We start from the raw sequence: 12881 nt of genomic DNA, 5'->3' as shown, positions 1-12881 counted from the left end.
CCTAGGCTTGGTCTTGTGTCTTTGGTGGTGGGAGTCCTGAATGGAAAGAGGTGGTGGCCCAGCCCTGTTCCTTATCCCAGAAATGAGATTCATCATCAGGAAGGAAAGGGATTTTAATGAAAAAAAAAAAGATAACAGAGAGCCAAAGTGCAAATTGTCCACCCTCCTCCCCATAGGGGATCCATCCTGAGCCCCATGTGTGCTCCCTCACCCACCCTCAGGTCCCCAGCGAAGACCTAAGGCCTGAAGCTTCTGCCTCAGGTAGCTCTTGAGCTGGGGCAGGCCTCTCTGAGACTCCAGTTCTTCAAATGGCAGCTGTAAAGAGAAGACAGGTTGCAGTGGGTTGGCTGTTAGATCACATATGGGTGGGGTGGGACAGAATTTCTCACCGGCAGGAGTTGGTAGCCCATTAGGCCCAGGTGCCGCTCCCTCAGGGCCCGAGAGCCCAGCAGCACCCTGCCGTCACGGCAGAAATGCCAGCGTTCTCGCAGCATCAGCACCACCCTGGAGAGCAGTAGACTTGGGTCAGGTGGCTGTTGGACAGTCATCCAGGGCTCCCCAACTCTGTTTCGTTTTCCTTACCTTTGGGTAGGGTCTTGGGTTGTAGAGTTAAAGTTAGCCCGGTCCTGTTGGCAGGACCGTGGTGGGTAGGGCAGGAAGGGATCTTGTGTCCTCATAGGTAGCACGGCACCAGAACTACCCACACAGAGTAGAAAGTCTGTAGGACAGATAAGCCTTAGCCTTGCTACAGCTTTATGTTGAGCACCCCTCCCCATCCATACCTCACCTGTGCAGTAACCTGGAGGGACAGTCAGGTCCTGACGGTACTTTTCTTCCCCTAACAGCTGGCGCAGCCCCTCAGCTACCATGTCCTTGTGGCTAAAAGGAAAGAACAGTGGTAAAGGAAAGGTATTCTTCCATTAGGAAACAATGGTTCTGGCTTTCCTACTCTGCTCCTGGGGCTGCCCCCTCCCCTAGCCCACCTGTATTTGCAGCGGGCACGGTCAGTGATGAGGGGCTGTGGGAAGATGGGCACTCGCTGCCTCTGGGGAAGGCGGGGACCTTGGTATCCTGGGAGTTCAAGCTCCACAGCCGTGTCGAGTAGAGAGAGGTAGCGTCGCACAATCAAAGAAGGAGGAGTGCCTGTAGGGAAGCAGGGACTGGGGGACACTGGGCGGCTGACACCTGGGCATGCCCCTGCCCTACAGCCCTTGCCCCCACCAGCCACTCTGTTTGCATACCATTGATGTGGTTGATGAAGCTGGGGGAGAAGACAAACTGCAGGGCTCTGAAGGGCAAGCACTGCAGCTGGCACAGTGACATCAAAATGTTGACTGTGGCCAAGGGTGCCACCCCAGCTTCCCGAGCCAGGATCCTCTCAAGACAGGGCATAAACTGCTGCTCCAGGGGCAAGTAGTTCAACCTCCCAAAGGGCAGGACCAACTTCTGTACCACCTGTAGAAAAAGGCAGCATTATCCAGCAGGAAACACTGCTGTGTCTTTCTATGTCTCTAAAGCTAACTTGGTTATGCAGACCAGGCTGGCCTCAAACCCAGAGAGCCAAATGCTACTGCCTCTGCCAGAATTAAAGGCACATGCCACCATGTCAAGCTCTCCTGCATGTTTAATAGGTACAACCTGAGGGAGGCCTGGTTCAGTCAGTAACTGCTTTCCAGGCAGAATGCCCTCCATATCCACATAGGCCCTAAGTTTTACAGCTTAAGCAGTGTCTTGAGCTATATACCACAGTAAGAACATAACTGTGAGGGTGTAACTCATAGGATGAGAGCAGAACTAGGCAGCTCTGCAGGAGCTTTGGGAAGCTTCAGGGCCCTAGACATACCACTCTACTGATTATGAGAATTGGACAATCAGTGAACAAGACAGATGTCCTGGGGTAAAAAAACATAGCTTAGCTGGACAGCTTGCTCCAGAAGCCAAACAAGCTAGATAAGGGGCTGGGCCTAACCAAGTCGCTGAGGACAACTCGGAGAAACATACAAGGATGGAAGGCCAGCCCACCTTGCTGTTGAGCTGGGCTTCCTGAGCCACCAGGAAATGAGCAATGGCTTCTAGAAGCTGGGGTTCCCGCAACCGGTGCCGGGCCAGGTGCTGCGCCAGAAGCACCATTACATGAGGAGTCAGGTCTTCTGGCTTTGCCTCTGTGAAGAACAGCCTGTCATACTGTGCCTTCAAGGAAGACTCTTGTGGGCTAGATTGCACTTCAGCCCAGTGGCTTCATCTCATCCCTTGCCTCCCTTTTACTTTTAACCCTTGGCACCTGCCAGGCTTCTGATTAGATGCTGACGAGGGTACCGCAGGAAACGGGGGCAGCTGAGGGCCGCTTCCAACCTTTGACCACCATAGATGGCAGGCTGATGTGGGGAAGGTGGTTTTGGAGGGAGACGGGACCTTCGCTCCTGCTCGAGGGCACACAGGAGTGGTCCATCTGATGGGAAGCCTGGGAGGGAGAGGGACAAAGACCATCCTGGTAAGAGAGCTGGGGTATGCTATCTTGCCAAGTGGAATGAATGAGTCCTCAAATTCCTTGTCATTATTTCTTGAAAACGATGGGGAAAGGGGAAAATACTTATTTCAGTGGAGTGACATGGTATCATGTGAACATGATGTATCAACAATGTGTGGGGAAAGCCTTATACAAAAGTCACCTTGTGCCAAGTATAACAAACTGTGCCTCCGTGGCTACCTAGAGCACTGTATTAGAAAGAACCTAGTACCCTGCAGTGAGAAAGATGCTTGGGGGTGTGCCACTACTGGATGGGAATCAGAGTTAACAATGGCTGAGTCCTCTACTGCTTTCTCTTCTCCTACTGTTCCCTAAACACCCACACCTTCAGATACCCTCCTCACCAAGTAAGACTGCAAGGTGCAGACACACATGGATGGTGTGAACGTCAAAGGAGGGGCAGTTTCGGATGATGAGCTGACTCAAGTCCTGCAGTGTGGCCTGCTCCACAGGAGAGGGCCTAGGCTGAGACACCAAGAGCTGGCTCAGACGACGAAGTGCCACAGGGTAGTGATGAGCTCGCACCTTGGTGGGGTTCTGGCTCAGCCATCGCAGCAGCTCCCCAGGGCTTCGTGCCTGTTCCAGAAGCCGTTGAAGGCCTTGCACAGGGCCTCCTCCAAAAGGCCGGTCCCCGGACTTGCTGGGTCCCAAACAACAGGGCTGTACTGGTGGGATGAGCAGCAAACCAGACAGCCGAGCAGGGGAAGTCTGGGCAGAGAGCAGGATTCGAAGCATGGAGCTGGGTGGTGGAGACCCTGAGGGGGTGGCCCAGAAAACCGGGTGAGGTTTCCTCCAAGGGGAAATATGCTATCTAGTCCTTACCTGACTCCCCATCCAAAGGGCCTGAAGTTTAAAAAAAAAAAAAAAAAAATCCCGTGTCACTGCTCTGGTATTCTTTCCCATCCTGCCCCTCTTCCCCCATTCCTTAAAACAGAAACCCTAATTCTTTAAGTGTGCTCAGTGCAACTCTATTACATTTCACATGCATATCTCCTTCGATGCTCCGTGCAAGCTGATGAGTCGCAAGGCTGGCATTACCTCATTTCACAGGTGGACAAACAAGGCCCAGAGCAGCAGAGAGGTTAAGCCCGAGGTCATTCACAGAGCTAGTGGTTGCACCCAGCCAGGAGCCCCGGTGGTCCCGGCGAGCCCTGCCGACCACCTCCCCATCCCGCAGGAGGAGGCGGCGGGGTGGGTGGAACGCAGGTTCTGCAGCGGGCCGGTGCTGGGTCCCATGCTGGGCGCTCCCACTTACCAGCCGCATGACCTTGGACTAATAATGTCTCCGCCTCTCTGCCTAAGCCTCCACACTAGTGAAATGAGAACACAGCGCAACCTCACAAGGCGCGCGCCGAGCCCGAGTGAGCCGTCTGCCAAGTTGATGCTGTCCGCTGGAGGGGCCCCCACACCCTGTCCCGGCCCCGGGAGGCTAACAGCTCCTGATCACCGCCACAAACACCAACTCCCGCCGCCCTCCCGAGGTCCGTCCCGCAGGCGCCACCCTACATGACTCCCCGGGCCCCGCGTAGGTCAATCTCTCAGTAGGTCTCGGGGCCCGGGAGCCGGGCTCCCCCCGCGGCCTCCTCATCAGCGGGCCACCGAGTCTGCCATCTTCCCAGCAGCCCCGGATCGCCCCCAGACGCCAATCGCAGCCCAGCACCAGGGCAGCGGAGACGTGGCTCCCGACAGGCGCTGCGAACAGAGGAGTCGAGAGCCCCGCCCCCCGCTTCCGGGAAGTGCGCGCGTCGCGGGGGCGGGGCTACAGAGCTTGTCCTGAAAGATGCCGAGTGGCGATCCGCTGTCCAGCCCTGGGGTAGCTTGCTCACTCAGGACCTAGGGCAGATCCCATTCTCCTAGGACAAAGGCTCCTCATCCTTAAGCCCCACAAAGACACACTAGGTGTGAAAACGTCACAGTTTCTTTAATCTGCACAAATTCCAGAAAACAACTCTGCCCCTCTCAATTCCCCTTCACCAGTCTCCCAGTCCACCGGTTTCCAATTCAGCCTAAGCAGCTCTTTGAAACTAGATGTATCTAGATCCTCTTGTCAGCACAATAAGATGGGCCCATTGAGGTGGCCTGGCTCTGTGCCGGGCCAAGGCAGCGACAACAAGTGCCTGATCCAGAAGAGCCCACTGTCATTGAAGGCTGAGGGCCAGCAGCCCCAGATGGCCCAGAGCTATGAAGATCACATGGAGCGGTCTCCGCGAACACCTGGAGTCCTCTGCTGCGCAAGGCTGGGCTCCAGGGCAGTGGGAAAAGACAGGCAGCGGGTGAGGTGGGCCTGGGCAGACAGCAGCTCCCTTTGCGCCTTGGGGAATGAGGTCCAGAGGGGCCAACTACACTGCCAAAAGCCCGTGGAGGCACTACGGGCGATACATGGCAAAGGCCAGGAGACTGAGGAGCAGGGTGAAGCCTGCCAGGCCCAAGGTAGCGGTCAGGGGAAAGAAGGGCCGGTACTGGATCTGGCAGTACCAGAGCAGGAGCAGTAGCAGAAGCAGCAGGGGCAACAGAAGGCTGCCGATTTCCAGCCCGGAGGGGCCGGGCTCTGACCCCGGTGGGCAGGGAGGATGTGGGGGACCGACTCTGGTGGACACGTGGCAGTGGAGAACGCAGTTGGGGGGAAGGTGGAGACTTCCCAGTGTCTGGGTGTCGTCTCCTAGAAGCTGGCCTTGGTAGATGAGTCGAACCTGCTGTTCCCGGCCTGGGAACTGGGTCCTGAGGAGAGAGGGACCTGGGTAAGAAAGCAGGCCTCAGGCAATCCTGGTCCTTTGTTCAGAGGACCAATCCTCACTTTTACCCCTGCCTTACACCTGACCACCCAGATCCTGGCTTCAGGAGGACAGGTTGGAACAGGTTAACAGGTATGGTGTGTAATGAGAAGAGACAGTTTTCTCAAACAGAAAATATTGGAGAGTTTCATGGTGGCTCTTCTATAATCACCCACCCCATTTTTAGCATTTGTTCTTACTCTCTGCCCAGCTTACCTTTTCAAGGAGCCAATGGTGTCCTGAGGCCAGGCCCTGGCCACCTGTTCAGAGTCATTGAGAAATTTCAACCGTAGCAGTAGGGGTTCCTGCGGAGAGTCTGGAGGTGTTGATGCTGTGACCCCTGTGTCAGGCTCTGGCTGTGCAGATGGACCTCTGTGCCTCAGGCTCGGACTCTCAGCCCCTGGGGCTTCCTCTCTGATGCTGTCGATGGCTGCCATAGCTTCACTGGGCTGTGCTGGTGTTGTGGTCCCTGACTGCTGTGGTAGGGGGTCTGGGCTCTCAGTGGTATGTGTTGAGACCCAGGCGAGGGCCAGCACCAGAAGGCAGGCAAGCACCGCAAAAAGGACAGTCACCTCATCGCCTACGCCTTCAATCAAGGCCATGGCACCCGTGTTGCCAGAGGTGCTATGGAGCTAGAGAGGCACAAAGAATTGGTTAGGGGCTGCTTTCTGGTCAGGAATCATCCCAACTTTAACTGTCCTAGTCATTCTGTGTTCTTACCCACTCAAGATAAGGACTGGTCCAGCATCCTGTAGTTCCAAACTTGCCTTTTGGGTATGTCCCTTTCCAGCACCAGATTCCAAGTCCTAACTTTGCTATCTGAGTTCTGGATCTTCATTCAGCTCCCGATTCACCCAAACCCTACATTCAAGAAAGGGCCTTGCTTTTCTAAGCAACCCTCTCCTTAAACTTAACCTTCATTGAACTTTACCCAAAAAGCTTACCTATTTGGTCCGCTTCATCCCAAAGTTCACTCCACCTATTTATAGCAAAGCTCATTTGATGCCCTGTCGCTTAAGTGTCTCTGACAAAAGGGTCTCTATAGCCCCCTGACCTCCCCCTTACCATCTACCCAAACTGCACCCACAACACAGACTGCTTCTCAAAGCTTCCTAGACAACCCCAGACGTCAAACTCCGCCCTTGGCCAATCTGGAGTCAACTCAGCTCGGGCCCTTTCTCGGGTCCACCCAAAGCCCACCCCGCAGCAGTACGACTCAGCGCCTCCTGGGTGCCAAACCCAGAGGCCTCCAGACCCTTGATCCCTGGGGGAGAACCTAGACTTAGCCCTCCCTACCCCCGACTGCTCCATCACTCCTCCCATCTGCCCGCCCCCCAGAGCTACAGGAGGGCACCAGCAATCTCGGGGCGGGGCAATCAGGTCCCAGCTGTGGCCTGGGGCGAACGGGTGGGCGCGGCCACGCACAGCGACTCACCGCCCAGCTCCACCAGCTCCATCTCGGCTCCTCGGGAACTTCCGGGCCGAAGGCACTGAGAGGTCGCAGACACCTGAGGTCCCTCTCCTTCCCTGCTGCCGCGGCCCGGGAGCATTGTGGGGATTGTAGTTCACCCTATTTAGTTCCCGCCCTCCGCTTTGTGAACCCACGTGCCGGGATGAACCAGATGTTCCCGGTATCCGTGACTCGTCGATGGGCCCATAGGGAGGACCATGGGGTTCTGCTTGTCCACAGAAATTTGGTCAGCAGCAAGAAATTCTATCCCCGCCACCAGCTGCTAGAGCATCTGTCACTCCTGACACCAACGTCATCCTGCAGCACGTCAGAGCACCCGCGTTGGTGAGGCAGTGATGAAGACTCTGGGGAGCGCAGGTGGACATTACCCCAGCCCAGTCTGTGTCACAGTGGACGTCAGAAAGTAGCTTGGTTTTCTAAATCGACTCCAGCCGAGAAGGCGTGGGCTGCCCGCCCCACTTGTTCGAGAGAGTGCCTGACTCGGCTGTCTCCTTTCCTGGCCTCTCCTCCACTGACTGTGTCCCTATGAGATTGTAAAAGTGGCATAGACTTTAGAACAGAGCATACATTCTGAGATCTCATGTAGACTCATCAGCTACACAATCTCTGATGGGTTACTTAATCTCTGAACGAGTATAATTCTAGGTCAGTTGGAAAGAAGAAACTTGGTGTTTTATTAAATAAGAATGACAGTTCTGTAAAATATATATGTCACTGTGTTTTGCTCACCTAGTATTAAAGCATTTGGCTTCACCAAAACCTAAACTGAGAGACTGTCTAAGTATGGTAGCATAGCACTGTAATCCCAGCACTGGGAGCTGAGGTGAAGATTAAGAGGTTGAGACTACCTTTGGCCACCTAGAGAGACACTGACTTATTCCTTCCACCCCTAAAAAATGTGTTTCTGTATAAAGGGTATAGCCATGGTGACAACTACCCTCTGTAGATTTTCCTTATTCCTTTCACTCCAATATCTGCAGGAATCTTGAATCCTGGATTTTACAGAGCAGTTTTTACTTGGGAGTTTGCACACACATACGTGTATGTGTGTGATGCATACATGTGAGTGTACACATACAGGTCTTGTCTTCTGCTCCCTATGCTAAGGTTACAGGTAGTGGCTTCCATGCCCGGCTTTTGACATGAATACTGAAAGGTCAAATTGAGGTCCTTATGCTTGCAGAACAAGACCCTAACTATTTTTTTTAAATGGGGCTTGTATATTATATTTGTATGGGTGTTTGCCTGAATATATGTGAGTACATCACATGCATGCCTGGTGCCTCTAGAGGTGAGACAAAGGCATTGGTACTAGAGTGATAGTCAGGTTTTGTGTGTGTGGGGGGGGTTTCTTCTGATTTTACCTTTATTTCCTTCACTTTAAGCCAGTCATTAAATTTCACAGTGATTTCTGGGGTGGGGCAGAAGGAAGGCGTCATTCAGAATGATGGAGGCCGTGGCCTGGTTGGCCTCACTGGGGAAGCTGGAGGAGCAAGACTGCCCTGCTGGCAGGTAGGTGATGTTCTGAGAGCAGGAAAGCTGGTATGCAATGTCCTCAGCAGCTTCCAGCTTCTGCAGCTCAATCAGGCTGTCACCTGCTGTGGCCAGTGAGTTGGTAATCAGCTCAGCTGCCTTGGAGTCACCCTCAGCAGAGAGGATGGCTGCCTTCTTTTTCTGCTCAGCCTTCTCCACCACAAAGCTGGCCTTCTCCATTTCCTGCTGAGCCACCTGTTTGGCTTCTACTACCTCTGTGAACTCCTTCCCCAAGGTCAAATGTGTCAGGGACACGTCATCCAGGATGAACCCAAATGTTGCTGCTCGCTCTGTGAGGTCATCGTTCACCTGCCCGGAGACCAGCTGAATAATCAGTCTTCAGCATCGAATAGAGAGAGCCACCACCGACTTGAGGATCTCTGTGGTGATAGACCACAGCACCGGCTCATCGTAGTCCTCATAGGTGCTGGTGTAGACACCGGGAAGCTGGCTGGTCACTGGCCAGAAGAGGATGTGTAGTGTGAGGTTGACGTTCTGTAAGTCTTTGTTCCCCGTGATGACCGGCACATTCCATGGTCAAGAGCAGCAGTCAAAGATGATTGGTTTCTGCACCCAAGGAATGAGAAAGTGAGTCCTTTCCTCCACCACAATGTCCTGTACACCACGGAATCGGTCAAAGATGACGGCTCTAGCATCCACATTCTATAACGAAAAGCTCACCCCACCCCCTGCAACTGCTAACGCCAGGCCGAACTTGCTTTGGCAGCCATGACTCCTTCTGTTGTTTCCGCTCACACCTCCTTCCACTCCGACCTCCACATGAATTCCCCCATGATTAGCAGTTTTTAGGAGTCATGTAGATGTTGGAAACCAAATCAGGGTCTTCTACAAGAGCAGCAGGTATAACAGGTACAGCAAATGCTCTTAACTCCTAAGCCATCTCTCTAGCCCCATCCAGTCCAGTCTTAATTAAAAATGATCTATCTGGTCTTCTATGGATGGCACTTCTGTTTACTTCAGTTTTCAGATTAAGACAGATCAAATAATTGCCTTGAGCACATCATCTTGGATTTATAAAATAAGGAACTAACTTGTCTCTAGCTTCTTCATATTTCTTCATTTATGCTATACTTAAATGTTTTATATGCTAGGTATTGTGCAAGATACTGGACATATAATGCTTCCTCTCCTTGCCCTCATTTATACATACACTAACAGAGGAATAGAGATGTAGACAATCAGTGAATGTTAAGGTAGGTAGGTATATGCTGGTGGCCGGGGCAGCACTTTGGAACTTTTCCCCCCTCAAGAAGTTCTGGCGGACCTTCTTGCTGCCAATTCTATTTAAGCATCTAACAGAGATGCTATGGGTTGGTTTGTTTATCTATAGTTTTGTTTTTCAAGACAGGGTTTCTATATGTAGCCCCAACTGTCCTAGAAATCTTGATGTAGAGCAGGCTGGCCTCTAACTCACAGAGATCCATCCACCTCTGCCTCCTGAATGCTGGGAGTGAAAGCATGCATCTCTACCACCTGGCCAGAGTATTAGTATTTAGTTTTAAAAATCATAAAGTACAAAAAATTATAAAGTAGAACTATAATTTTCTATGAGAAAAGCTGCATTTTCTGTTTAATGACTACAGTTTTCAGATTAAGTCCAGAAAATTTACAAGACATTCCTAAAATCATACAGATAGAAGCTTTCAGTAGTTTGAGAGGTCCAAGAGTTGATTAGTTTGTATCTGGTCCTTTGGAAACTAAGAGAAATGTAGGGTGGTGGGTAAAACATCAAATAATAGGCAATATTATTTTGGGGAAAAGTCCAGGTTGCATTTTGAAGTGGAAATGAGTGTAAAAAAGACATGTGTGCTGGAAAGATAGCTCATCCGTTAAGACCAGTGGCTGCTCTTTCAGAGGACTTAGGCATCAGGTACCTGTCTGTACATAATACACATATATACACACAGGGAAAACACCATACACATACATAGATATGTGTAGAACATTTGCCCAACATGGTTAATAAGGGCCTGCAGTCCAACCCTAGGACTAAGAGAGGGGGGTGCAGGGCATGTATCAATGGTGAAATGATCTACTTAAGATACTCTTGACTACTGTGTAAATTAAAAGTTTTAAGTTTTTACTGATGGTCAGACCAAAAGTTGGTTTGTGTCTCTGAAGTCTGTTGGTGTCCAAGCTCAGGGGTACAGAGTTAAAAGGCAAAACCCACAAAGACCATAATTTACATCAAAGTTAGATGAGGGTTATAGAAACCTTGAAACATTTATGCCTTGCATAGCATAATGATTGCTTCAGACATAATATGACTGTTTTTTTTTCTCAAGACAGATTCTTTTCTTTGTAGCCCCAGCTGTTCTAGAACTCACTCTGTAGACCTGGCTGGTCTTGAACTCATGGATCTGCTGCCTCTGCCTCTACTGGGATTAAAGGTGTGCACCTCACTACTACCCAGTGTTGCCTTTCATTTTTGAAACAGGATTGGTGATCTAGAATCTGCCTTCCTAACACCAGGACTTTAGGCATGTACTTGTATTCGCTGGTTTGGTTTTTAAGGATGGTCTCATACAGCTCAGGTTGGCTTTGAACTCCCTATGTAGCCCAGGCTGTCCTTGAACTAATCTTCCCATGACCCCTGTGCTGGGATAACATGTACCTCATGACACCTGGCATCCTCTAGCAGATTTACTCCCTTGCAGACCCATGTGGGTTCTGGTGTGTTTCTTTAATGAACCAATGAACCCTCTTCAGTATGGTAGAGAGGGTCTTTTGGGAGAGGGCTGTCACTGTGAGATAAGAATTGGGACACTGTTGTTTCAAGCTTGCAGAGGCCCTTGGGTGAAGCTCAGGGAGAACTGAAAATAGTAACGGGGAGCCTTCCCAGTCTCTGCGGTGCAGCCAGCAGTGAAGACCCAGGCAGAGAGCCAGGGAAGAGAACGCTGGCATGATCCCTAGGGCTGACTTCGAGGCCTGGAGACTGAGGAGCTGGTGCAGCACTAAAAGAGGGTGGCGCCGCTGGGCCTGGGCGAGCTTCTCTGACAATCAGTCCCATTTATCAGCACCCTCAGGCGCAGGGAACCCTTTGGAGTAGCCCAAGAATTGCACACCGGCCTTGAGCGATGGAAGAGAGGTAGAAATGACAGCTGGCCGGACGTGGGGACAGCGTGGTCGTATCCTCAGGCGGGAGGCCCTCGAGGCGTCTAGCTTAGGGGCCGGCGAGCGGGCGGAAGGGCCTACGCGAGTGGGTGGGGCCGTGCGCCGCGGCCAACAGCGGCTCTTGGGGGTGGAGGCTGAGGCGCCTGCGAGCGAGAGAGGGGCGGGGGCGCAGGGCGACGCGCTGGAGGGGCGGGGGCGGCTGGGAGGGGGGCTCGGCTGCGTGTGCCGGAGCCGGCGGGGGCGGCGGTGCGTGCGCATGACGCGCGGGGAGGGCCCGGGCCGCGCGCTCCCGGTCCCGTTGTTGTTGCCGCTGGAGGCAGCTCCGAGGCGGCGGGATCTCAGCGCCGGTAAACGCCGGGCGGCGGCCCCAGCGTGCGCGGCCGCGCCTTCTGGCCTCGGCTCCGGGCCTCATGTGCTAACCCTGTGCCGCGCGCTTCGTAGTTAGGGGTCCCGCCAGCCCCGCGCGCTCGCTCGCCGCCGCCGCCGCCGCGCCGCCCCAGGCCCTGGCTGGGCCCGCTTCGGGCCCCGCGCCTCCGGAGCCATGAACTTCCAGGCAGGCGGGGGCCAGAGTCCTCAGCAGCAGCAGAGCTTGGCGGCTCCGGGGGGCGGCGGCAGCGGCGGCGGCGGCGCGGGGGGCGGCGGGCAGTTCGGCGGCGCGGGGCCCGGAGCCGGGGGTGGCGGCCCCTCGCAGCAGCTGGCCGGCGGCCCCCCCCAGCAGTTCGCGCTCTCCAACTCGGCCGCTATCCGGGCCGAGATCCAACGTTTCGAGTCGGTACACCCCAACATCTACGCCATCTACGACCTGATCGAGCGAATCGAGGATTTGGCACTGCAGAACCAGATCCGGGAGCACGTCATCTCCATCGAGGGTGAGCGGAGCCGGGGGGCTGCGGGATCTAAGGCGCGGTGGCCTTTGCAGTGCTGGCCGGTGGCTGGGGGGGGGGTGTCCTCCACCCCCGGTCCATCCCCTCTGGCGCTCAGGGGTCTTATGGAGCTGAGGTTCGCGGTTTGCTAATTCCTACTGCAGAGCTTTGGTCCAGGTTTTTCCATGTCTCATACAAGAACACTTTTTTAAAGGGACGGTGGGTTCGGTCTTGTGCCATTGGACACGTTTTTTGTTTTTTATTTTTATTTTCTGAGTGTGTTTGTGTGTTTTTCTCTTCATAACCTGGGATGTGAAGATGGTTGTCGCGCCAAGGACTGATGCTCTGAGTCGCCAAGGACCGGGAGGCCCTGGGGCCACATCTGGCTTGGCACAGTCCGGTCGGGTGGGTGCGACGCAAAACCTTGGTGGGTCGTGAAGGTGGTAGGGTTGATTCCTGAGAGTAATCTTAGCTGCTACTTTGGCCCAGCCCGGCAGTAGAGGTGGAGGATCAGAGCTTTGGGTTAGTGGATGGCAGCCTTCCTGGGCCTCTCCTGCAGGCTTTGGAGGGTGGCGCTCCCC

The 12881-nt window shown here is 53.7% G+C and overlaps 3 protein-coding genes and 1 pseudogene across 15 annotated transcripts in view; 1 reads left to right on the top strand and 3 right to left on the bottom strand.

Moving 5' to 3' along the window:
- Positions 1–95: 95 nt before the first annotated feature.
- Positions 96–4215, bottom strand: FASTK (Fas activated serine/threonine kinase). Of its 7 annotated transcripts, none has more exons than XM_080936147.1 (11): positions 4034–4171; positions 3350–3370; positions 2872–3235; positions 2282–2461; positions 2023–2162; positions 1242–1455; positions 984–1143; positions 788–879; positions 583–718; positions 390–504; positions 96–315 (listed from the first exon to the last, which is right to left on the bottom strand). In XM_080936147.1, the coding sequence occupies exons 2-11, from the start codon at positions 3359–3361 to the stop codon at positions 208–210; spliced, it is 1521 nt and encodes a 506-aa protein (XP_080792273.1). In that variant the 5' UTR covers positions 3362–3370; positions 4034–4171; the 3' UTR covers positions 96–207. The 7 variants fall into 7 exon arrangements, with proteins under 7 accessions (XP_080792273.1, XP_080792275.1, XP_080792270.1 ...); XM_080936149.1 differs by having other exon boundaries at positions 2872–3103; XM_080936144.1 differs by lacking the exon at positions 4034–4171 and adding an exon at positions 3783–3959.
- Positions 4216–4435: 220 nt separating this feature from the next.
- On the bottom strand, positions 4436–6863 carry TMUB1 (transmembrane and ubiquitin like domain containing 1). 3 transcript variants are annotated; one of them, XM_080936396.1, is made up of 3 exons: positions 6734–6863; positions 5515–5930; positions 4436–5245 (listed from the first exon to the last, which is right to left on the bottom strand). In XM_080936396.1, exons 2-3 carry the CDS (start codon positions 5898–5900, stop codon positions 4894–4896), a joined length of 738 nt encoding a protein of 245 aa, XP_080792522.1. In that variant the 5' UTR covers positions 5901–5930; positions 6734–6863; the 3' UTR covers positions 4436–4893. The 3 variants fall into 3 exon arrangements, with proteins under 3 accessions (XP_080792522.1, XP_080792524.1, XP_080792523.1); XM_080936398.1 differs by lacking the exon at positions 6734–6863 and adding an exon at positions 6243–6404; XM_080936397.1 differs by lacking the exon at positions 6734–6863 and adding an exon at positions 6019–6142.
- Positions 6864–8240: 1377 nt separating this feature from the next.
- On the bottom strand, positions 8241–9096 carry LOC308435634 (prohibitin 1-like; annotated as a pseudogene). Its single transcript has 2 exons — positions 9077–9096; positions 8241–9020 (listed from the first exon to the last, which is right to left on the bottom strand). The product of its transcript is annotated as a prohibitin 1-like (transcript).
- A 2583-nt stretch (positions 9097–11679) lies between these two features.
- Positions 11680–12881, top strand: part of AGAP3 (ArfGAP with GTPase domain, ankyrin repeat and PH domain 3) — a gene marked incomplete at its 5' end in the record, with an annotated part of 50219 nt that continues 49017 nt past the window's right edge. For 2 of the 4 annotated variants that reach the window (XM_080936225.1, XM_080936224.1), the window contains one exon: positions 11680–12306. In XM_080936225.1, coding sequence (XP_080792351.1) covers positions 11979–12306 — 328 coding nt within the window. The remainder of the gene's footprint in view (positions 12307–12881) is intronic. The other 2 variants (XM_080936226.1, XM_080936228.1) reach the window with 2 other exon arrangements.

Source organism: Micromys minutus (genome assembly GCF_963924665.1).
Source record: "Micromys minutus genome assembly, chromosome: 23".
NCBI lineage: Eukaryota > Metazoa > Chordata > Mammalia > Rodentia > Muridae > Micromys > Micromys minutus.
The sequence above is the reverse complement of the archived record's forward strand: the minus strand, read 5'-3'. Positions and strand labels throughout refer to the sequence as shown.

Bases quoted from the DNA above. Each gene is read 5' to 3' on its own strand.
- FASTK (XM_080936143.1), bottom strand. From the start codon at position 4,115: ATGAGGAGGCCGCGGGGGGAGCCCGGCTCCCGGGCCCCGAGACCTACT. The intron at 3,283-4,033 runs GTAGGGTGGCGC...CCACCCCCTCAG, and splicing joins CGCGGGGCCCGGGGAGTCAT to GGTCTCCACCACCCAGCTCC. The intron at 1,144-1,241 runs GTATGCAAACAG...GCTTCCCTACAG, and splicing joins CTTCATCAACCACATCAATG to GCACTCCTCCTTCTTTGATT.
- TMUB1 (XM_080936396.1), bottom strand. From the start codon at position 5,900: ATGGCCTTGATTGAAGGCGTAGGCGATGAGGTGACTGTCCTTTTTGCG. The intron at 5,246-5,514 runs GTAAGCTGGGCA...CTCTCTCCTCAG, and splicing joins ACCATTGGCTCCTTGAAAAG to GACCCAGTTCCCAGGCCGGG.